The sequence below is a fragment of the Nerophis lumbriciformis genome, linkage group LG19, assembly GCF_033978685.3.
Source record: "Nerophis lumbriciformis linkage group LG19, RoL_Nlum_v2.1, whole genome shotgun sequence".
In the NCBI taxonomy this organism is placed as follows: domain Eukaryota; kingdom Metazoa; phylum Chordata; class Actinopteri; order Syngnathiformes; family Syngnathidae; genus Nerophis; species Nerophis lumbriciformis.
Genome location: NC_084566.2, coordinates 3,760,594 through 3,785,722, shown reverse-complemented (window position 1 = coordinate 3,785,722; position 25,129 = coordinate 3,760,594). Strand labels below are relative to the sequence as shown.

At 42.1% G+C, this 25,129-nt stretch overlaps 1 protein-coding gene across 1 annotated transcript; it reads left to right on the top strand.

Moving 5' to 3' along the window:
- On the top strand, nucleotides 1–25,129 carry LOC133618378 (uncharacterized). Its single transcript, XM_072915252.1, has 21 exons — nucleotides 1–182; nucleotides 270–322; nucleotides 481–618; nucleotides 699–955; nucleotides 2,342–2,426; nucleotides 2,502–2,561; nucleotides 2,660–2,794; nucleotides 2,894–3,150; nucleotides 3,257–3,341; nucleotides 4,952–5,167; nucleotides 5,272–5,409; nucleotides 10,425–10,681; nucleotides 11,509–11,593; nucleotides 15,141–15,700; nucleotides 15,935–16,247; nucleotides 16,735–17,094; nucleotides 17,358–17,566; nucleotides 21,734–21,890; nucleotides 21,978–22,291; nucleotides 22,375–22,504; nucleotides 24,365–25,129. The coding sequence occupies exons 1-21, from the start codon at nucleotides 106–108 to the stop codon at nucleotides 24,505–24,507; spliced, it is 4,029 nt and encodes a 1,342-aa protein (XP_072771353.1). The 5' UTR covers nucleotides 1–105; the 3' UTR covers nucleotides 24,508–25,129.

The window sequence follows — 25,129 nt, the reverse complement described above, 5'->3', positions numbered from 1 at the left end:
CTGGCAGTTAAAAGGTCACATTTATGAAAGTGTGCTGTAAAAGTGGCTCATCAATAGTCATTGTGAAGCATTAGTAAGAGAATATCGGGCGTTGAGGGACCAGCCATGCTTGGACACTTCCACCGGGGATTGTTGGCCACGGCGACTCTACTCTTCCTAACTCAGACTGGCACTCGGTGCAGGTAAGAACTCACACTTGTCATTTTTATCTAAGATGACATGTTTTCTTGCAGGGGAGTACACTAATTCAATATTATTTCCCATTTCAGGGCAGAAGATGACATGTCACCTGTTGCATTACCAGCGTGGGAAAGAGATCCAGGTACAGTCGTGATCAAAAGTCCTCTTGTGTCCTGGGACTTGGTCTTGTTCTCCAGTTATGATACTTGAGATCACATCCCAAGTTGATAGCCACTCATACATTTTGTAATTGATCATTCGATGGTTGATTCATTACACAACACTTTTTCAAAACCATAGTGTGTCCCATAAACTGCGACTTTGAGAAGAATCTGTGTGGGTGGCAGCAGATCATACAGGACTCCTTTGATTGGACAAGATATTCAGGCGCCACTCCAACAAACGGAAGCGGGCCAAACCATGACCACACCACTGGGGGTAAAATCCAAATATCAACACCGTGGACCATGTGATTTGAAACTTACATTCTGAACACTCCTCTACAACTGTCCTTCTAGCGGGCTTCTATATGTACATTGAGGGTGACAGTGTGACCCATGGAGACTCAGCCCGTCTGTTGAGCTCTGAGTGCTATTACAACGGTCCAGTCTGCCTCAACTTCTGGTACCATATGCACGGTTCTGCCACAGCCATGGCCCTCAATATGTATGTGCTCCGAGGAAATTATGCTGCAAAGATTTGGTCTATGAGGAACAACCAGGGACAGGAATGGCAGCCAGGAAACATTGATATCAATGTCTCCAGCCCTTTTCAGGTAAGGCTTGAACAATGTTTTGGCATACAGGTTGCCAGGCAGTTACAGTCGCGATCAAAAGTTTACATACACTTGTAAAGAACATAATGTCATGGCTGTCTTGAGTTTCCAATAATTTCTACAACTCTTATTTTTTTGTGGTAGTGTGATTGGAGCACATACTTGTTGGTCACAAAAAACATTCATGAAGTTTGGTACTTTTATAAATTTATTATGGGTCTACTGAAAATGTGAGCAAATCTGCTGGGTCAAAAGTATACATACAGCAATGCTAATATTTGGTTACATGTCCCTTGGCAAGTTTCACTGCAATAAGGCGCTTCTGGTAGCCATCCACAAGCTTCTGGCAAGCTTCTGCTTGAATTTTTTACCACTCCTCTTGACAAAATTGGTGCAGTTCAGCTAAATGTGTTGGTTTTCTGACATGGACTTGTTTTTTCAGCATTGTCCACGCGTCCACAGTCAGGACATTAGGAAGGCCATTCTAAAACCTTATAATTATAACTTATAATTTTTGTTTCATCTGACATCACATGGACAAAGATAAGACCTTCTGGAGGAAAGTTCTGTGGTCAGATTAAACAAAAATTGAGCTGTTTGGCCACAATACCCAGCAATATGTTTGGAGGAGAAAAGGTGAGGCCTTTAATCCCAGGAACACCAAGCCTACAGTCAAGCATGGTGGTGGTAGTATTATGCTCTGGGCCTGTTTTTCTGCCAATGGAACTGGTGCTTTACAGAGAGTAAATGGGACAATGAAAAAGGAGGATTACCTCCAAATTATTCAGGACAACCTAAAATCATCAGCCCGGAGGTTGGGTCCTGGGCGCAGTTGGGTGTTCCAACAGGACAATGATGCCAAACACACGTCAAAAGTGGTAGGCTAAATCAGGCTAGAATTAAGGTTTCAGAATGGCCTTCCCAAAGTCCTGACTTAAACGTGTGGACAATACTGAAGAAACAAGTACATGTCAGAAAACCAACAAATTTAGCTGAACTGCACCAATTTTGTCAAGAGGAGTGTTCAAAAATTCAACCATAAGCTTGCCAGAAGCTTGTGGATGGCTACCAAAAGCGCTTTATTGCAGTGAAACTTGCCAAGGGACATGTAACAAAATATTAACATTGCTGTATGTATACTTTTGACCCAGCAGATTTGCTCACATTTCCAGTAGACCCATAATAAATTCATAAAAGAACCAAACTTCATGAATGTTTTTTGTGACTAACAAGTATGTGCTCCAATCACTCTATCACAAAAAATAAGAGATGGAGAAATTATTGGAAACTTAAGACAGCCATGACATTATGTTCTTTACAAGTGTATGTAAACTTTTGACCGCAACTGTAATTTCCTTTTGCTTATGTTCCTATTGACCGTGTCAGATCATTGTGGAGGGAATTCGAGGCTCTGATGCTCTGTCAGATGTGGCCATTGATGACATTTCTATCCACGTTGGTGCTTGCTCAAGTAATGTCCAGAACATTTCACATTAAATCGATGTTATGATGTTTGTGTGTAAAACAATGTCAATAAACTGTTTAGGTAGCCTGGGAAGAGAAAATGAACCTTCCTCGACTGCAGAAGTACTTCCCTCAGCTTCAGGTCCGCAGAAAGAAAGCTACTTTATCCGTCAGTTGGTTCCGCGTTTTAAAAAGTGGATGTTTCAATGTCAAATTGCATATGTTTTGTTTCTCTTGTAGCTTGCAGTTTGAACTGTAGCTTCGACAGCAATCTTTGCAGCTGGAACCAGATGAGGACGGATGCATTTGACTGGGCATGGCAAAGCGGCTCCACCCCTACCTTGATGACTGGGCCCTCCGCTGACCACACTGGTGGTATAACAAAACATTACATGAACGATAAAAAAAACATTTTAATTGCAGATAATGGCATAGAGAACCCAGGTTACAAGTGTGATTATTTCTCCCATCTAGATGGTCACTACATCTACATTGAGGCCAGCCGTGTATCACATGGAGACACGGCTCGTCTGATCAGTTCTGAATGTTTTGCCACCGGTCCTCAGTGTCTGCAGTTCTGGTACCATATGTACGGCTCTGCCGACACAATGGGCCTCCATGTGTATTTGCTGCAAGGGAACAAAGCTGATGCTATCTGGAGGAAGAGGAATGATCAAGGAAATATGTGGCACTTGGCTCAGGTGGACCTGACCGTCACAAGATCTTTCCAGGTAGTCATTTTCATCAAACATACGACATTCCCAGTCAGTAGGGTTACACATAAAGAAGTAAAACTCTTGCAGCTAAGAAGCAACCTGTCGTTTTGCCTTTCTTAAGATCATCTTTGAGGGGCGTAGGGGCTCCAATGACGAATCGGATGTCGCCATAGACGACGTAGCACTATACCCTGGCCAATGTTCAGGTGTGGCAGATGCATACATACTGAAATATACATACAGTTGTGATCAAAAGTTTATATACACTTGTAAAGAACAAAATGTCATGGCTGTCTTGAGTTTCCAATAATTATTTTTGTGATAGAGTGATTGGAGCACATACTTGTTGGTCACAAAAAACATTCATGAAGTTTTGTTCTTTTATGAATTTATTATGGGTCTACTAAAAATGTGACTAAATCTGCTGTGTCAAAAGTATACATACAGCAATGTTAATATTTGATTACATTTCCCTTGGCAAGTTTCACTGCAATAGTGCACTTTTGGTAGCCATCCATAAGCTTCTGGCAAGCTACACAGAACTTTCATCCAGAAGGTCTTATCTTTGTCCATGTGATGTCAGATGAAACAAAAATTGAGCTGTTTGGTCACAATACTCAGCAATACATTTGGAGGAGAAAAGGTGAGGCCTTTAATCCCAGAAACAACAAACCTACCATCAAGCATGGTGGTGGTAGTATTATGCTCTGGGCCTGTTTTGCTGCCAATGGAACTGGTGCCTTACAGAGAGTAAATTGGACAATAAAAAAGAGGATTACCTCCAAATTATTCAGGACAACCTAAAATCATCAGCCCGGAGGTTGGGTCTTGGGCGCAGTTGGGCGTTTCAACAGGACAATGACCCCAAACACACGTCAAAAGTGGTAAAGGAATGGCTAAATCAGGCTAGAATTAAGGTTTTAGAATGGCCTACCCAATATCCTGACGTAAACGTGTAGACAATGCTGAAGAAACAAGTCTATGTCAGAAAACAACACATTTAGCTGAACTGCACCAATTTTGTCAAGAGGAGTGGTCAAAAATTCAACCAGAAGCTTGCCAAAAGCTTGTGGATGGCTACCACAAGCACCTTATTGCAGTGAAACTTGCCAAGGGACATGTAACCAAATATTAACATTGCTGTATGTATACTTTTGACCCAGCAGATTTGCTCACATTTCCAGTAAACCCATAATAAATTCATAAAAGAACCCCATCCATTCATTTTCTACCGCTTATTCCCTTCGGGGTCGCGGGGGGCGCTGGAGCCTATCTCAGCTACAATCGGGTGGAAGGCGGGGTACACCCTGGACAAGTCGCCACCTCATCACAGGGTCAACACAGATAGACAGACAACATTCACACTCACATTCACACACTAGGGCCAATTTAGTGTTGCCAATCAACTTATCCCCAGGTGCATGTCTTTGGAGGTGGGAGGAAGCCGGAGTACTCGGAGGGAACCCACGCAGTCACGGGGAGAACATGCAAACTCCACACAGAAAGATCCCGAGCCTGGGATTGAACCCCAGACTACTCAGCACCTTCCCATTGTGAGGCAGACGCACTAACCCCTCTCCCACCGTGCTGCCCTCATAAAAGAACCAAACTTCATTAATGTTTTTTTTTTTTTACCAACAAGTATGTGCTCCAATCACTCTATCACAAAAAAATAAGAGTTGTAGAAATTATTGTACACTCAAGACAGCCATGACATTATGTTCTTTACAAGTGTATGTAAGCTTTTGATCGCGACTGTATCAAATACGCATCTGTTGTTTAGTCAAAAGCTTACAATTCAAATCTTTATTCTTAGAGCTGAGTGAAGTGAACACACACCAACCCGAACCGGATGTGAATGCCACGGTTCCTGCAGTTACAGAGCGTCCTGCAGTAAATGTGACTGATCAAACCGATGTGACAGCGAGACCACCCGAAACAAATATGACATTACCTCTGCTCATCAAAACAACTGATTTGACTATACACGAACATGTTATTGAAGCTGCACAAAACACACCTTCCAACTCAGGTAGAGTACTTGTGCAGTACGAAGAGCCTCTCTACCCTCCACACACTTTCTACATGTTTTTTGTTTGATAACTGTAACTGTAACTAGAATTTCTGACTTTCCAGTGTGTCAGCTGAACTGTAACTTTGAAGAAAATCTCTGCCAATGGAGTCAAATACTTGCTGATGTGTTTGACTGGACAAGGCACAGAGGCCCAACTTCTACAGTTATGACGGGGCCCTCTTCAGATCACACCACAGGATGTATGTCATGAGCCTTGTCACACACTCAAAAAGAATATATTTAGCCACGGCAATTATACAATTACAAAAGGACAGTAGTCTATGAGTGTGACTCAGACACACCTTTAAGTTCCTAACTTCCTTGTTTTCACGTGGTTTGCTTGTTGTATTCTATGAAGTCAGACTGTGAGGTGTAAAAGAGTTTGTTTCTTAAGCGGGGTTGCATGTTTCTGTTAAAATGCATCATGCCGCTTTTACTAAAAATGAAACCCGCCCCATATGGAGGGCTCTGCGGTGTGAGCATTTTATGCGCATTTGCGACGAAAGATGGGTTGTGTGAGTATTGAAAAAAAAAGAAGTAGCACATGTGCAAATACTGATGTTGACCGTGTGTTTGGCATTTTGCTCTTAAAATAAATCCCTCCAAATTTGATCAAAATAAAGTAAAAGGTTCGCCTATCTGTGTAGCATGTTTGAAATAAACTTAAACCATAATCCTAACCAATTGGACAAGTGATTGTTGCCGAAGCGTCGATATTATCGGCCGATAAATGCTTTAAAATGTAATATCGGAAAATATCGGTATCGTTTTTTTAATTATCGGTATCGTTTTTTATTTTATTTTTTTATTTATTTAAATCAATATAAAAAACACAAGATACACTTACAATTAGTGCACCAACCCAAAAAACCTCCCTCCCCCAATTACACTCATTCACACAAAAGGGTTGTTTCTTTCTATTATTAATATTCTGGTTCCTACATTATATATCAATATATATCAATACAGTCTGCAAGGGATACAGTCCGTAAGCACACATGATTGTGCGTGCTGCTGGTCCACTAATAGTATTAACCTTTAAGTTAATTTTACTCATTTTCATTAATTACTAGTTTCTATGTAACTGTTTTTATATTGTTTTACTTTCTTTTTTATTCAAGAAAATGTTTTTAATTAATTTATCTTATTTTATTTTATTAATTTTAAAAAAAGGACCTTATCTTCACCATACCTGGTTGTCCAAATTAGGCATAATAATGTGTTAATACCACGACTGTATATATCGTTATCGGTTGATATCGGTATCGTTTGATATCGGTATCTGTAATCAAAGAGTTGGACAAAATCGGAATATCGGATATCGGCAAAAAGCCATTATCGGACATCCCTAGTCATTGATCATGCTGTGCGCACTGATTGCTGTGTGTGTCCCTCCCTCCTGCGCCATGCACAAGAGGGATTGGGGTTGGAGCCCCTAGATCAGTGTTTTTCAACCACTGTGCCGCGGCACACTAGTGTGCCGAGAGATACAGTCTGGTGTGCCGTGGGAGATTAACTAATTTCACCTATTTGGGTTGAAAATATTTTTTGCAAACCAGTAATTATAATCCGCAAATAATGTGCCGTTTTTGAGTGTCTGTACTGTCTGGAGATCGGCAGACTTACCACGTTATACTCTTCCATATCAGTAGGTGGCAGCCGGTAGCTAATTGCTTTGTAGATGTCGGAAACAGCGGGAGGAAGCGTGCAGGTAAAAAGGTATCTAATGCTTAAACTAAAAATAAACAAAAGGTGAGTGTCCCTAAGAAAAGGCATTGAAGCTTAGGGAAGGCTATGCAGAACGAAACTAAAACTGAACTGGCTACAAAGTAAACAAAAACGGAATGCTGGACGACAGCAAAGACTTACTGCGGAGCAAAGACGGCGTCCACAAAGTACATCCGAACGTGACTTGACAATCAACAATGTCCCCACAAAGAAGGATAAAAACAACTGAAATAGTCTTGATTGCTAAAACAAAGCAGGTGTGGGGAATAGCGGTCAAGAAAGACATGAAACTGCTACAGGAAAAGACCAAAAAAAGAGAAAAAGCCACCAAAATAGGAGCGCATGACAAGAACTAAAACACTGCACACAGGAAAACGTCAAAAACCTCCAAATAAGTCAGGGTGTGATGTGACAGGTGGTGACAGTACACCTACTTTGAGACAAGAGCTGTATTGATGCATGCTTGGTTATGGTTTAAAGTCATATCCAACAATCGCGACAACGACTTTTTATTGTCAATATCGGCTGCTGAGTTTCATTTTTTAATGATTTCTGCTGGTGGTGTGCCTCTGCATTTTTTTAATTAAAAAAATGTGCCTTGGCTCAAAAAAGGTTGAACAACACTGCCCTAGATCACACACTCAGTCTTCCAACACGGAATAAAAAAGGTCTTAGTTGGAGGAACTGGTCAGTAAAAGACAACAAAGTTTACACCACCTTAAAACTTAACATAAACCGCACTGCGCGTTCGTAACTACAAGGGTCGGGAGGAATATTGAACAACATATAAATGATTGAAGTGAAAAACTTGCCATTAAAACAATACCATGTTTGTTGACAAGATCGTACAGCCATGGAAACACAATCTATTTATTAAGCAGAGGTAACACAAACCAGTGAAAGATTCAAAAGAGCTGCCGTCTGAGACGACAAACTGTCGCTGCTAGCCTGTTAAGCCAATAAAAATAGCTCAAGCTAAAATGCTTGTGAGACTCAGACTGAGCTGGACTCGCTGACGTCACATGTCACTAGGCAACAGGCTTTTAAAGGCACACACACACACACACACACACACACAGACGCACACACTGCTCTCACATGAAACTTATCATTATGCCAGATATTTTAAGTTTTTTTTTCAGTAACACATTCATTACAATATGCTACTTATTAATTACATTTATTAAATGGTATTTCTGTTAATAATTCAATTACTTTTTTGGTAAAGTAACAAGTAACTACAAACCCCGTTTCCATATGAGTTGGGAAATTGTGTTAGATGTAAATATAAACGGAATACAATGATTTGCAAATCCTTTTCAACCCATATTCAATTGAATGCACTACAAAGACAAGATATTTGATGTTCAAACTCATAAACTTTATTTCTTTTTAGCAAGAAATAATTAACTTAGAATTTCATGGCTGCAACACGTGCCAAAGTAGTTGGGAAAGGGCATGTTCACCACTGTGTTACATGGCCTTTCCTTTTAACAACACTCAGTAAACGTTTGGGAACTGAGGAAACACATTTTTTAAGCTTCTCAGGTGGAATTCTTTCCCATTCTTGCTTGATGTACAGCTTAAGTTGTTCAACAGTCCGGGGGTCTCCGTTGTGGTATTTTAGGCTTCATAATGCGCCACACATTTTCAATGGGAGACAGGTCTGGACTACAGGCAGGCCAGTCTAGTACCCGCACTCTTTTACTATGAAGCCACGTTGATGTAACACGTGGCTTGGCATTGTCTTGCTGAAATAAGCAGGGGCGTCCATGGTAACGTTGCTTGGATGGCATCATATGTTGCTCCAAAACCTGTATGTACCTTTCAGCATTAATGGCGCCTTCACAGATGTGTAAGTTACCCATGTCTTGGGCACTAATACACCCCTATACCATCACAGATGCTGGCTTTTCAACTTTGCACCTATAACAATCCAGATGGTTATTTTCCTCTTTGGTCCGGAGGACACAAGGACCACAGTTTCCAAAAACAATTTGAAATGTGGACTCATCACACCACAGAACACTTTTCCACTTTGTATCAGTCCATCTTAGATGAGCTCAGGCCCAGCGAAGCCGACGGCGTTTCTGAGTGTTGTTGATAAACGGTTTTCGCCTTTTATAGGAGAGTTTTAACTTGCACTTCCAGATGTAGCGACCAACTGTAGTTACTGACAGTGGGTTTCTGAAGTGTTCCTGAGCCCATGTTGTGATATCCTTTACACACTGATGTCGCTTGTTGATGCAGTACAGCCTGAGGGATCGAAGGTCACAGGCTTAGCTGCTTACGTGCAGTGATTTCTCCAGATTCTCTGAACCCTTTGATGATATTACGGACCGTAGATGGTGAAATACCTAAATCCCTTGCAATAGCTGGTTGAGAAAGGTTTTTCTTAAACTGTTCAACAATTTTCTCATGCATTTGTTGACAAAGTGGTGACCCTCGCCCCATCCTTGTTTGTGAATGACTGAGCATTTCATGGAATCTACTTTTATACCCAATCATGGCACCCACCTGTTCCCAATTTGCCTGTTCACCTGTGGGATTTTCCAAATAAGTGTTTGATGAGCATTCCTCAACTTTATCAGTATTTATTGCCACCTTTCCCAACTTCTTTGTCACGTGTTGCTGGCATCAAATTCTAAATTTGCAAATCATTGTATTCCGTTTATATTTACATCCAACACAATTTCCCAACTCATATGGAAACAGGGTTTGTATAATCAATGACTCTTTAACAGTAATGTACAGAACACAGCCTGTCACACTGCATCACAGAGCAGTTGGCAGGTTGGTGATCCTGGCTAAAATTGTTGTGTGTATGTCCTATAATAATGTTGACCTATAAAAACATTGTTAAAGGTCAATTATTTTTTCACAATTTGTTCTTTTATGTTTTCGTTAGCTGAAGAATTGAGCATAGCTACAAGTTTTTTAAAAGAAGATTGGAGATTATATTTGCCTTTTTTTTTATATTACTTGCAAGGCTTTTTCTTTTTTCTTATCTCAGAACACCTCTTAAGTTGAGATCCTATATTAAAAAAAACTACTGTTCTTACTTGTTGGTACCTGTTTGTATGTATTTGGGATCCCCACCAGTCCCAAAATGTAAAATCAAGGCAAGGTGGAGATATTTAGTTACGTCAAGAAATATTTCTATTCATGGGCCAAACTTTATTGGGATATAAGTTTAAATCCAATTTGCCCAGCGACAGTGCTAGCACAGTTTAGGGATGTTCTCTGTCTTTAATTGGGTGTTGCATCTTATGATGGCATTGTGTTTATATGTATGTGTGCACATGTGTACGTTCAGTGTCAATAATGAAATTGTGATATTTGAGACATTTCATATTGCTACTAAATGTTTTCTGTGCTACAAAAAATGTTCTGTGCTACTACTAATGTTTTTAATTTAGAAATGTTAATACTAATTTTAATACTGATCTGATGAGCTAACTATTTCAACTCTTCTACTATAACACAGATGGTCACTATCTTTACGTTGAGGCAAACAGCGCATCATATGGAGACACGGCTCGTCTGATCAGTTCTGAATGTTCTGCCACCGGTCCTCATTGTCTGCAGTTTTGGTACCATATGTACGGCTCAGCCCATACTATGGGCCTCCATGTGTATTTGCTGCAGGGGAACAAAGCTGATGCCATTCTGTGGATGAGGAACGATCAAGGAAATGTGTGGCATCTGGCCCAGGTTGACTTCACCACAGCCGGACCTTTTCAGGTAAGGAAAATCTCAGTCAAATGTTTAACCACATATTAGGCAAGGCAAGGCAAGGTAACTTTATTTGTATAGCACTTTTCATACACAAGGCAGACTCAAAGTGCTTCACACACAACAAAGTGAAATGAAAGAAAATAAAAGCAAAATTACAATGCAGACAATAAAAATAAAAACAGTGCGGACGTTAAAAGTTAAAAGATTAAAAGATTTAGCTGAGAGCTAAGGTGAACATAAAAGTTTTCAGTCTAGTTTAAAAGTAGTCAGAGTTTGGAAAAGTCTGACATCTTCAGGAAGTTTATTCCAGCTATTTGTTGCATAGTGACTGAATGATGCTCTCCCTTGATTTGAGTTTACTCTGGGAACCGCTAACAGTTTGGTCTCAGAAGATCGTAGTGATCTAGAGGGCTTATATAGTGGGAGCATATCAGTGATATACTTCGGCCCTAGACCATGTAGTGATTTATATGTGAGCAGGAGGATTTTGAAATCAATTCTCTGATGTACAAGAGCCAATGTAAGGATTTAAGAATTTGTGTAATGTGGTCACATTTTTTGGTCTTTGTTAGAACTCTAGCAGCAGCGTTCTGAACAAGCTGTAGCTGCCTGACAGTTTTTTTGGGAAGACCTGCAAGGAGACCATTACAATAGTCTAGCCTACTGGTAATAAAGGCGTGTACCAGTTTTTCTAAGTCTTGAGCTGACATGAGTCTTGTTACATTTTTGAGGGGATAGTAGGCCGATTTTGTTACTGATTTGATGTGACTGTCGAAATGTGAATCAGAATCTAAAATATTAGGAACACATTGTAATATCTCCTATTATAACAGATCATTTTCGAGGGACGACGAGGCTCCAATGATCAGTCAGATGTGGCCGTAGATGATGTATCACTTTATCGCGGACGCTGTGCAGGTAATCAAATACTTTAACTGACGTACTACTACTATAATAACCAGTGTTTCTAATTAGGACTGATGTATTTTGCAGACCTGACTAAGCCGACCCTCAACTGATTCGATTACAGAAATCATCTCAAACGTTACACAGCCACAAAATACAAACTCTACAACAACAACAGACCCAACTGGCGCCAATACACAGACTACTGTTGTGTATTAACAGTCCTAATTTTGTCCATGCTGAGTTACCGTCATGCCTCCTGCTCTTGATGTCACTTCCTGTATCATACAGAGTTGTTGTTGACCTGGAGAATAGTAAATGAGAAGCTACAGAGCAACCGACGTTTCCGTGTCCTTATTATTATTATTGGTGTAATGCCCAACCATATATATGGGTATATAACAATTGGCGACGAGGTGGTGCGTCCTCACATTGTGTGTTTATTGTTTACCTTTGCCGTCCGTGTGTTTTTTTTTTTTGACGAGCATTAACGAGCAACCGCAGGATACAGGCGGGGGTGCTGTCTACTTGCCGGAGAGTGGATGACCAGCATGTTACAGAGCACAGCTCTATTGCAAGAGAAAGGCACATTTCCGTGGTAAAGGACACTTAGAGAAGACAAGAAAAGACATTGACATACATCCAATTTCCGAAGCAGAGGAATATATTGGGGACATTTTTTTGAACATGGCTGCACTGATTGGACATATTGGACCTTTTGAGGAGGACACAGAACAGTGGAGTTCATACACTGAGAGGTTTGAGTATTTTGTACTGGCTAACAAAATTGAAGATGATGTTTTGGTGCCAACATTTTTGAGTGTTATAGGAGGTAAAACATTCACCCTATTGCGCAGTCTACTCCAGCCTGACAAGCCAGGAGACAAATCCTATAGGGAAATAGTGACAATATTGGGGGATCACTACTCTCCTAAGCCACTGCTAATTGCAGAGAGATTCAGATTCCATAAAAGGAACCAAGAGGAGGGTGAATCTGTCTCACAGTTCATAGCTGTATTGAAACGGTTGTCTGAACATTGTGAATTTGGACTTTCACTCAATGACACCATACGTGACAGACTGGTGTGTGGTCTACGCAGTGAGGCCATCCAGAAACGACTGCTTACGGAGGCTGATCTAACCCTGGAAAAGACTGTGCATATAAGTACATCAATGGAGATGGCTGCCCATGAAACACAGCAGTTAAGTGCCTCTGTTCAAGTTAATAAATTGTCTTTGGAGCCACAAAACAAGGCGACAGCTGGCAATCCATGCTACCGCTGTGGGAGGCCGGGACATCAGTCATCAGAGTGTTGGTGTAAGGACTTGGACTGTAGAAACTGCGGGAAGAAAGGACACATCGAACGTGCCTGTAAAGCGAAAAAGGCTCAGACGAGCAAACAGCACACTGAGACCATGAAAAGTGGTTTCCAACGGAACAAGAGAAAACAGGTGAATATGGTGGAACGTGACCAGGATGAGCCGAGTGACTGTGACTCTGATGATGAGATCACAGTGCATGTTTTATCTGTCAGGGACAGTGATGATGGATATTGGGTCACACCACTGTTGGAGAACCATCCTATACAAATGCAAGTAGACCACTGGTTCACGCGTATCGATGGTATCAGAAGCTGTTTACAGTGAGGAACTGCAGCACCTTGTGCTACAACCAACCCGGCTGAAGTTAAGGACCTACACAGGAGAACCGGTCCCAGTGCTGGGAGTTGGGGATGTGACAGTGGAACACAACGGACAGAAAAAGACTTTTCCACTGTACATCATTCAAGGCAAACGGCCAGCATTGCTTGGCCGCCGGTGGCTGGAAAAGCTCAGGCTGAATTGGCAGGAAGTGTTCCTAGTTAGGGATGGGGACACAGGGCCACTACAGGAGATTCTAAAGACACATTCCCCCGTTTTTGATGGAGAACTTGGCAGCATGAAAGACATTACAGTTAAGCTGACAGTGAAACCAGGAAGCGTGCCAAAAGCTTTCAAAGCGAGACCTGTTCCATATGCCATAAAACCGAAGGTGGAGGCAGAACTAGCCAGGTTAGTGAAGAGTGGAGTACTGGAACCAGTGAGCACAAGCGAATGGGCAACACCGATTGTTCCAGTCATGAAAAAGGATGGAACTCCACGGATCTGTGGTGACTTTAAAGTCACATTGAACCCTGTCCTACATGCTGAGAAGTATCCCTTGCCCTTATTGAGGAGCTTTTTGCAGGCCTAGCTGGAGGCCAGAAGTTTAGTAAGATAGATTTATGTCAGGCCTATCTACAAATGCATGTGGATTCAGAGTCACAAGAGTTGTTGACTATAGTGACACACAAAGGCCTGTATAAGTACTGCAGGGTCCCTTTTGGAATTACCTCTGCCCCAGCACTTTTCCAAAGAGCCATGGACCAGATTCTCAGTGGGATACCAGGGGTCCAGTGCTATCTCGATGATCTGCTCATCACGGGACCGGATGAGCAGTCACACTTGAGGAATCTGGACATCACACTGCAAAGATTGGAGGAATATGGCCTGAGAGTTCGGAAGGATAAGTGTGAGTTTTTCCAGCCTTCTGTTGAATACCTGGGGCATGTAATCGACAGCACAGGACTCCACAAGGCACCATCAAAAGTGAAGGCTGTTGTAGAGGCTCCATCTCCGAAGAATGTAAGTCAGCTAAGGTCGTTCCTGGGCCTCCTAACATACTATGCAAAGTTTGTGCCTAACCTTGCAAATGCATTGAAGCCTCTGCATGAACTTCTGAACAAAACTAAGAAATGGAAGTGGACGTATAAATGTGAGACAGTTTTCAAGGAAGTGAAGACAACGCTGTCACAATCTGAGGTACTCACTCATTTTGACCCCACATTGCCAATTCAGCTGGCATGTGACGCCTCACCTTATGGTGTGGGGGCAGTAGTGTCACACATCATGCCATCGGGCGATGAAAGGCCCATCGCTTTTGCATCAACGACATTGAGTAAAGCAGAAAGCAATTACGCCCAAATTGAGCGTGAGGCACTATCTATAGTGTTTGGTGTGAAAAGATTTCACCAGTACCTTTATGGCAGAAAATTCACGCTACTGACTGACCATCGGCCTCTCACCTCCATTTTTGGTTCCCATACTGGCATTCCATCGCTTGCTGCCAGCCGTATGCAAAGATGGGCTCTTTTACTGTCTGCCCACCAGTACGACATTAAATATAGGAAGGCAGATCAGCACGGAAATGCTGATGGGCTGTCAAGACTTCCACTGCCGGTCACACACATTGAGCCAAACCAGGCTGAGATATTCTACTTCAAGGAAGCGGCTGCTACCCCAGTGACCTCAGCTCATGTGAAGAGACACACTCGCAATGACCCAATCCTGTCTGAAGTTATGGACATCATTGCTTGCGGCAGAAAAGGAGATATGACCCAAAGCTTAAAGCCATATCTGATGAGGAGAAATTAGCTTTCAGTCCAGTCTGGATGCTTATTGTGGGGCTATCGTGTCATTATTCCTCCACCATTAAGAGCAAAAATGCTTGATGAGCTTCACTCGGGGCACTGTGGTGTAGTGCGAATGAAAGAAATGGCACGCAGCTATTTCTGGTGGCCAAGCCTGGATGCAGCTATAGAAGAAAAAGCCAAGTCATGCTCTGCCTGCCAGAAACTGAGAAACCTCCCACAGCTGGCTCCCTTGCATCCGTGGGACTGGCCTGAGGAACCATGGCAAAGAGTCCATGTTGATTTTGCTGGACCACTGGAGAACCACATGTTCTTAGTTGTAATTGATGCTCATAGCAAATGGCCTGAGGTCGCAGTCATGAAGAGCACCTCGTCAGAGAGAACCATTGAAGAGTTGAGATCCATTTTCAGTCGTAATGGTCTGCCACAGCAGTTGGTTAGCGACAATGGTCCACAACTGGTGTCAGAAGAATTTAAGGCGTTTATGGAGGAGAATGGTATTCAGCACATCAAGTCTGCGCCCTATCATACGGCTACAAATGGGCTTGCGGAAAAATTTGTACAGGCTCTGAAGAAAGCTCTGAAGTCCTCTCCAAGCACGCAAACCCTTAACAGGCGCCTCAATGCTTTCTTGTTGGCATATCGAAACGCCCCTCATGCTACCACGAAGGTGTCCCCTGCCTCAGCGATGTTCAAGAGATAACTCCGCACTCAACTAGATCTCCTGAAACCTCTAAAGACAAGAGAGGTTGTGCACCAGCAACAGAAGGCTCAAGACGGGCAAATGCAAAATTGCGGAGCTTCATGGTAGGAGACCAGGTTCTTGCTTGGAACTACACCAACGATATAAAGTGGGTGCCTGCGACCATTGTTTCCAAAACAGGTCCTGTCTCATATACTGTAGAAACCAGTGACCATCGCATCTGGAGAAGACACCTCGACCAACTGCTGCACACTTCTGGGTTTCATGATGACTCACGCCAGCCGACATCTTTTGTTCCGGAGCTGTGTCCTTCCCTGGAGCAGCCTCAAACCCCAGACACGGCTGCTGTTCAAAGTACACCTGGATCTGCTCCTGGCACACTGGAACCTGCACGAGTACCTGCCTCAGGTTTCACTTCACCCAGACCAGAACCCACACCATCTACAGTGTCCGAAGTGCCTAGAGGTCGTGTTTACCCTCAGCGAGAAAGACGACCCCCAGATAGACTGTCATTGTAGTCCAGGCGCTGACCCATGTCATTGGGGCAGAATAATCCCCAGGGTTCAGTTTGGGATTGAGGTAGTCCACCCTCATTCTCTAGTTCAGGCAAGTGTTGTATTTGTTTAAAGTTATCGTTGAACAGTTTATATTTCACAAAAGAGACTAACGTGTATTTTGAAGTTGGCTTTGATTGTGTTATTTTATTTTTGTTAAAGGAACCTTAAAAGTAAAAGGGGAGGGATGTTGTGTATTAACAGTCCTAGTTTTGTCCCTGCTGAGTTACCGTCATGCCTCCTGCTCTTGATGTCACTTCCTGTATCATACAGAGTTGTTGTCGACCTGGAGAATAGTAAATGTGAAGCTACAGAGCAACCGACGTTTCCGTGTCCTTATTATTATTATTGGTGTAATGCCCAACCATATATATGGGTATATAACAACTTCCATGAGACCAAAGACCTCAAACCCAAATGCCTCAACAACAACAACAACGCCTGCAGCTACTGTCACAATCGGACCTCAGAGCACGGTCAAAGCCACCCCATCATCAACTGACCACCAAGTCGATGAAGAAACAGAAGAACCAAGACCTCAACCAACAGCCGAAGAAATAACAACACCAATTACATACCCTAAAACCACAGCTACACCAGTATCTCCAACAACGGAAAGCAACCTACAAACATCAGTGAAACCAGAAACTCCACCAGGAACAGTTACACAATCTCCAACAACTAGTAATGCACCTCAACCTCCAACTGCAACAACCAATGAACCACAATACGCAAGTACCGTTAATCCACAACATCCAAATGAAACTCAAGCAGCAACGACTGTTAGACCACAGCCTCCAACCACAAGTAAGAAAGAAATTCCTGTTCAGATTCACAACAACGTATCCTACTCCTATCACCTAAGATGCTTTCATCAAACAAATGCTACATGAATAGGATTAAAAAAATAGCAGCAATAACGTCTAACAAACTATAACAATGCTCTGAAACATACGCCACATAAACTAAACAATGTAGTCCTCGAATAGAAAGGATCTATTGTGAAAGTTTTAGAACATTCTTAAGTTTTGTCCCTGTTGTTGCTGCTAATGTTGTGTTTTCCTCTCCAGCGCCCTCCTGTCTACAGAATAGTCATTACACGGCATGTATCTCTGCCTGCGGTCCAACCTGCAGATTTGTCACTGGCCCACCACACTGTAATGACACAGAGGATTGTGAGCCAGGATGTGTGTGTGACGACGGCTATGTGCTCAGACAGGGCGTTTGTGTACCGGTCCAACAATGCGGATGTGTGGACAGAGATGGCAATAAATACAGCGTACGTGACAATTCCAAATTACAAACCCCAAAACCAGTGAAGATGTCACGTTGAGTAAATGGTAAATAAAATCAGAATACAATAATTTGCAAATCCTTTTCAACGTATATTCAATTGAATAGACTGCAAAGACAAGATACTTAACGTTCAAACAGGAAAACTTTTGTATTTTTTGCAAATATTAGCTCATTTGGAATTCGATGCCTGCAACATGTTTCAAAAAATTGGCAAAAAAGACTGAGAAAGTTGAGGAATGCTCATCAAACACTTATTTGGAACATCCCACAGGTGAACAGGCTAATTGGGAACAGGTGGGTGCCTTGATTGGGTATAAAAGCAGCTTCCATGAAATGCTCAGTCATTCACAAACAAGGATGGGGCGAGGGTCACCACTTTGTGAACAAATGCATGAGCAAATTTTTGAACAGTTTAAGAACAACATTTTTCAATGAGTTATTGCAAGGAATTTAGGGATTTCACCATCTACGCTCCGTAAATATCATCAAAAGGTTCAGAGAATCTGGAGAAATCACTGCATGTAGCGATGATATTACGGACCTTCGATCCCTCAGGCGGTACGGCATCAAAAGCGACATCAGTGTGTAAAGGATATCACCACATGGGCTCAGGAACACTTCAGAAAACCACTGTCAGTAACTACAGTTGGTCGCTACATCTGTAAGTGCAAGTTAACACTCTACTACGCAAAGCCAAAGCCATTTATCAACAACACCCAGAAACGCCGCTGGCTTTGCGAGCTCATCTAAGATGGACTGATGCAAAGTGTAAATGTGTTCTGTGGTCTGACGAGTCCACATTTCAAATTGTTTTTGGAAACTGTGGACGTCGTGTCCTCCAAAACAAAGAAGAAAAGAACCATCCGGATTGTTATAGGCGCAAAGTTGAAAAGCCAGCATCTGTGATGGTATGGGGGTGTATTAGTGTCCAAGGCATGGGTAACTTACACATCTGTGTAGGCACCATTAATGCTGAAAGGTACATACAGGTTTTGGAGCAACATATGTTGCCATCCAAGCAACCTTATCATGGACGCCCCTGCTTATTCCTAAGCCACGTGTTACAACAGCGTGGCTTCATAGTAAAAGAGTGCGGGTACTAGACTGGCCTGCCTGTAGTCCAGACCTGTCTCCCATTGAAAATGTGCGGCGCAATATGAAGCCTAAAAAAACCACAAGGGAGACGCCGGACTTTTGAACAACTTAAGCTGTACATCATGGGTGTCAAACTCTGGCCCGCGGGCCAAAGTGGAATTTCACTTGGCCCTTGAGGCGATATCAAATTAACACAAAAGCTGGCCCGCCGATTATATATTGTGGCGGTGCCGCGGTAAAACTGCATTCACCACTAATTCTAATACTTGCCAACCCTCCCGGAAATCTTCCAAACTTCAGCACCCCTCCCGAAAATTGTCAAGTCTGCTTTTCAGCCAGTCCAACAAGTGCTGGCCCAGTCACATAACATGTGCGGCTTCTGCACGCACACACAATCGAATGCAACGCACAAGGTGTGTGTGTGTGGGGGGGGGAGGTTTGGTGGTAGCGGGGGTGTATTTTGTAGCGTCCCGGAAGAGTTAGTGCTGCAAAGGATTCTGGGTATTTGTTCTGTTGTGTTTATGTTGTGTTACGGTGCGGATGTTATCCCGAAATGTGTTTGTCATTTTTGTTTGGTGTGGATTCACAGTGTGGCGTATATTTCTAACAGTGTTAAAGTTTTTTATACTGGCACCCTCAGTGTAACCTGTATCGTTGTTGATGAAGTATGCGTTGCATTCACTCGTGTGTGTGTATACAGAAGCCGCACATTTCTTGTGACTGGGTCTGAACGATGTTAGAATGGATGAAAAGCGGACGTGACGATAGCTCGTAGAGTACGTTAAAGCAGTGCATTTAAGGCACGCCCCCAAGACTGTGGTCCGGCTGGACGAGATATAATGACTGATGAACATCTTCGTTCGATAATGAAGGTTGCCTCAGCTCAAAGCCTCAGCCCCGACATTAATGTACTAGCATCCAAGAAAAGATGGCAGGTATCTGGCTTGGGCACATCAGATTAGATCAGTGTGTTGCAAACTGAGCAGTTTAAAGTCCTGAATGGTTGTTTTATTCATTGTTATTTTATTTTCAAATTCATTAGCCTGTGGAAAAAGTTAATGTTGATATTCACCTCAGGAGGCTGCAAATAGAAAAGAGGCATTCAATTTGTATTTAAATTGTATTTGATATGCCATTGATATTTTTTTATTATTATTATTATTATTATTTGAAACTCGATTTTGCATGTCACTATAAAGTTATATAAGCCTTGCTTGTTCAATATTCAATGCAAAACTTGTTTGGGTCCCTATTAAAAAAGGTTAATGTGTTCAACCTTGGCCCGCGGCTTTGTTCAGTTTTAAATTTTGGCCCACTCTGTATTTGAGTTTGACACCCCTGCTGTACATCAAGCAAGAATGGGAAATAATTCCACCTGAAAAGCTTCAAATATTGATCTCCTCAGTTCCCAAACATTTACTGAGTGTTGTTAAAAGGAAAGGCCATGTAACACAGTGGTAAAAATGCCCCTATGACAACTTTTTTGCAATGTGTAGCTGACATTAAATTCTAAGTTAATGATTATTTGCAAAAAAAAAAAAAAAGGAAGTTTCTCAGTTGGAACATTAAATAGCTTGTCTTTGCAGTCTATTCAATTGAATATAAGTTGAAAAGGATTTGCAAATCATTGTATTCTCTTTTTATTTACCATTTACACAACGTGCCAACTTCCCTGGTTTTGGGTTTTGTACTTCGTACAACTTTGTTTACCGTATTTTCCGCACTATAAGGCGCACCGGATTATTAGCCGCACCTTCTATGAATTACATATTTCATAATTTTGTCCACCAATAAGCCGCCCCGGACTATAAGCCGCGCCTACGCTGCGCTAAAGTGAATGTCAAAAAAACGCTGCGCTAAAGTGAATGTCAAAAAAACAGTCAGATAGTTCAGTCAAACTTTAATAATATATTGAAAACCAGCGTTCTAACAACTCTGTCCCAAAATGTACGCAAATGTGCAATCACAAACATAGTAAAATTCAAAATGGTGTAGAGCAATAGTAACATAATGTTGCTCGAACGTTAATGTCACAACACACAAAATAAACATAGCGCTCACCTTCTGAAGTTATTCTTCATTCGTAAATCCTTCGAATTCTTCGTCTTCGGTGTCCGAATTGAAAAGTTGCGCAAGCGTGGTATCCAAAATGGCCGGTTCCGTCTCGTCGAAGTCATCGGGAGTCAGTGTCGCTGTTGTTCTGTGAATCCTGCCTTCCGGAAAGCTCGGACCACAGTTGTGACCGAAATATCTGCCCAGGCATTTACGATCCACTGGCAAATGTTGGCGTATGTCGTCCGGCGCTGTCTGCCCGTCTTAGTGAAGGTGTGTTCGCCTTCGGAGCTGTGTGAAAAAAGCCACCCGGCCTCTTCGCGTAAACTTCCCTTAACCACTCGCTCATCTTTTCTTCATCCATCCATCCCTTCGAGTTAGCTTTTATGATGACGCCGGCTGGAAAGGTCTCTTTTGGCAAGGTCTTCCTTTTGAATATCACCATGGGTGGAAGTTAGCATGGCAAGCTAGAACCACAGTGAAGGATGACTTCTCATTCCCTGTGGTGCGAATATTCACCGTACGTGCTCCCGTTCCACAGTGCGGTTCACAGGAATATCAGTTGCTGTGAAATACGGTAGTAATCCGTGTGCGGATGGAGAGATTGCGTCTTTTTATGAACCGGATCGCTTAGTAGGAGCCATTTTGTGGTCTTTACAGATGTAAACAGGAAATGAAACGTACGGTGATATCCGCGCGTTTTTTCTTCTTCTTCCGGGGGCGGGTAGAAGAAGAAGCGCTTCCTGTTCTATGGGGGCGGGTGCTTTCCTTGGCGGTTGCTTGCGTAGAAGAAGAAGCGCTTCCTGTTCTACCGGGAAAAAAGATGGCGGCTGTTTACCGAAGTTGCGAGATCGAAACTTTATGAAAATGAATCGTAATAAAGCGCACCGGGTTATAAGGCGCACTGTTAGCTTTTGAGAAAATTTGTGGTTTTTAGGTGCGCCTTATAGTGCGGAAAATACGGTACTATCACTGCTATTGTGACGTCTTTATCTTGTTTCAGTTTGGTCAAATGTGGTATACCAGCCACTGCAGCCACAAATGTCAATGTCAGAGGCAAGATGGCCTCGGGGAGATTGACTGCGATGAAGAAGACGAGTGTGATGGTAATGCCATTTGCCTCCAAAATGAACAGGGACATTACTTCTGCCAGAAAACAGGTATTATAGATGCGACTGTGTCTTAACTAGCTATACCTTTCGTATTTCCATCACCTCTTTAATAGTTCCATTTATATTGCACAACAGGCTTTGATAGGTGTTTGATCAATGGAGACCCAGAGTACAGAACTTTTGATAACATGAGGCATGACTTTGAGGGCGAGCACTCATACGTGCTTGTCCAAACCAAAAAGTTGCCCAGTAATCTCCCGGACATCTACATAGAGGGAAACTATACACCTACTGAACATGAGGACAGCAGTAGTGAGGAAGATGATGAAGATGATGGAAATGATGGTGACGATGACAGCAATGAGCATGATGAACGCCACAGATTACAGGGGCTCAAAGTGGAAATCTACAACCATACGGTGCAGTTCAAGAAGGGCCAGAAGTTATTAGTAAGTTTCACAGATATTAAAACTTGGGCATTTTATTGACTTTGTTGATTATCATTTCTTCAAATGGTTCTGCTTCCCTACAGGTGGATGGACGAAAAACTAAGACTCCTGTTTCGCCAACACTTGGTCTGAAGATTCAGAAGCATTCCTCACACATTTATATCAAAACTGACTTTGGTCTCACAGTAAAGTTTGATGGCCGTAATGACGCAGGTAATATTTCTCTTAGAGTCCGGTCACCTTTCAAACTTTATGAAAAATCCAAAGATATTCCCATTTCTCCAACACTTTGATGGGCTGTTGGTGCTACTAGAAAACTAAGCTAACGCGGATGGATAGTTTTCCATCTACCAGCAATTGTAGCACCTGATTCTTTCTTGGCCTGATCGCATGATGTGTGTAAATGTTTCATTTGGTTCTACAAACCCCGTTTCCATATGAGTTGGGAAATTGTGCTAGATGTAAATATAAACGGAATACAATGATTTGCAAATCCTTTTCAACCCATATTCAATTGAATGCACTACAAAGACAAGATATTTGATGTTCAAACTCATAAACTTTTTTTTTTTTTTTCAAATAATAATTAACTTAGAAGAACAAAGTAGTTGGGAAAGGGCATGTTCACCACTGTGTTCCATGGCCTTTCCTTTTAACAACACTCAGTAAACGTTTGGGAACTGAGGAGACACATTTTTTAAGCTTCTCAGGTGGAATTCTTTCCCATTCTTGCTTGATGTACAGCTTAAGTTGTTCAACAGTCCGGGGGTCTCCGTTGTGGTATTTTAGGCTTCATATTGTGCCACACATTTTCAATGGGAGACAGGTCTGGACTACAGGTAGGCCAGTCTAGTACCTGCACTCTTTTACTATGAAGCCACGTTGATGTAACACGTGGCTTGGCATTGTCTCGCTGAAATAAGCAGGGGCGTCCATGGTAACGTTGCTTGGATGGCAACATATGTTGCTCCAAAACCTTTATGTACCTTTCAGCATTAATGGCGCCTTCACAGATGTGTAAGTTACCCAAGTCTTGGGCACTAATACACCCCCATACCATCACAGATGCTGGCTTTTCAACTTTGCGCCTATAAAAATACGAATGGTTCTTTTCCTCTTTGGTCCGGAAGACACGACGTCCACAGTTTCCAAAAACAATTTGAAATGTGGACTCGTCAGACCACAGAACACTTTTCCACTTTGTATTAGTCTATCTTAGATGAGCTCAGGCCCAGCGAAGCCAACGGCGTTTCTGGAGTGTTCCTGAGCCCATGTGGTGATATCCTTTACACACTAATGTAGCTTGTTGATGCAGTACAGCCTGAGGGATCGAAGGTCACGGGCTTAGCTGCTTATGTGCAGTGATTTCTCCAGATTTTCTGAACCCTTTGATGATATTACGGACCGTAGATGGTGAAATCCCTAAATTCCTTGCAATAGCTGGGTGAGAAAGGTTTTTCTTAAACTGTTCAACAATTTTCTCACGCATTTGTTGACAAAGTGGTGACCCTCGCCCCATCCTTGTTTGTGAATGAGTGAGCATTTCGTGGAATCTACTTTTATACCCAATCATGGCACCCACCTGTTCCCAATTAGCCTGTTCACCTGTGGGATGTTCCAAATAAGTGTTTGATGAGCATCCCTCAACTTTATCAGTATTTATTGCCACCTTTCCCAACTTCTTTGTCACGTGTTGCTGGCATCAAATTCTAAAGTTAATGATTATTTGCAAAAAAAAAAAATGTTTATCAATTTGAACATTAAATATGTTGTCTTTGTAGCATATTCAACTGAATATGGGTTGAAAATGATTTGCACATCATTGTATTCCGTTTATATTTACATCTAACACAATTTCCCAACTCATATGGAAACGGGGTTTGTAGTTCTACCTAAAAAGTGATGGCGCGGTGGCCTAAAGAAAAATCATAAACACCAATCATTGCTTATTGCAGCTTGAGATAATAGAGTAGACATAAGTGTCAAGCCTTAGAATGTAATAGGAACAAAAGGACCTAGTTTTGAAACCAAGACTTGTTTTACAGAAAATGACACGATACTGTATTCCCACAGAAATAACACTACCATGTGTATACAAACGAAAGGTGGGCGGTCTCTGCGGAAACTTTGACGGCAGAAAGATGAACGACCGGACGAAGCCAGATGGAACTATGGCCAGGACTGTTGAAGAGTTTGGAGAGAGCTGGAGGGTGTGACTATAACCTGGATGAAACAAACAGCCACTAGTCACAAATAAGACACAACTTGACAATCATATCTATATTCTTAAGAATAATGTCTTCTTTAGCGCAAACACTATATCCAAACCTGAATACAGTAGTAAGTTGCTCTGTCCACAGCTAACATCCTTCTGTTTTATTAGGAACTGTTTGTACTTTGTTGGAATCCATGAAACTTGTCATGTCTGTGATCATGTTTTGTTTAGTTATGTTTTGCTTGGTTTTTGGACACTTTTCAGTTCTTGTCTTCACTCCCTTTGTCACCATAGTAACCATAAGTTTCACCTGGTTCACATCGTCATGTCACGCACCTGTCTCACGTTTTCACATTTTGAGTCACGCACCTGATTTCACTAATCATGTTATCACTATTTAAGCCTGTAGTTGCCAGGCAGTCAGCCTGGCGACATCACTGTTGACACACTCCTGACACTCTGTTTCATGTTCGTAGTCCATGCTGCCCTGTTCACGTCATCGCAAGTAAGTTTTGTTTATTTATGCCACAGTTAGTGTCTTTTGTTTTGCCATGTTCATAGTTATGCATAGTCCAAGTTTTTGTTCCCTGCATTAAGTATTGTGCCTCCACTGTGAGCACCTT

Bases quoted from the DNA above. Each gene is read 5' to 3' on its own strand.
- LOC133618378 (XM_072915252.1), top strand. From the start codon at position 106: ATGCTTGGACACTTCCACCGGGGATTGTTGGCCACGGCGACTCTACTC. The intron at 956-2,341 runs GTAAGGCTTGAA...TGACCGTGTCAG, and splicing joins ATGTCTCCAGCCCTTTTCAG to ATCATTGTGGAGGGAATTCG. The intron at 3,151-3,256 runs GTAGTCATTTTC...GCCTTTCTTAAG, and splicing joins CCGTCACAAGATCTTTCCAG to ATCATCTTTGAGGGGCGTAG.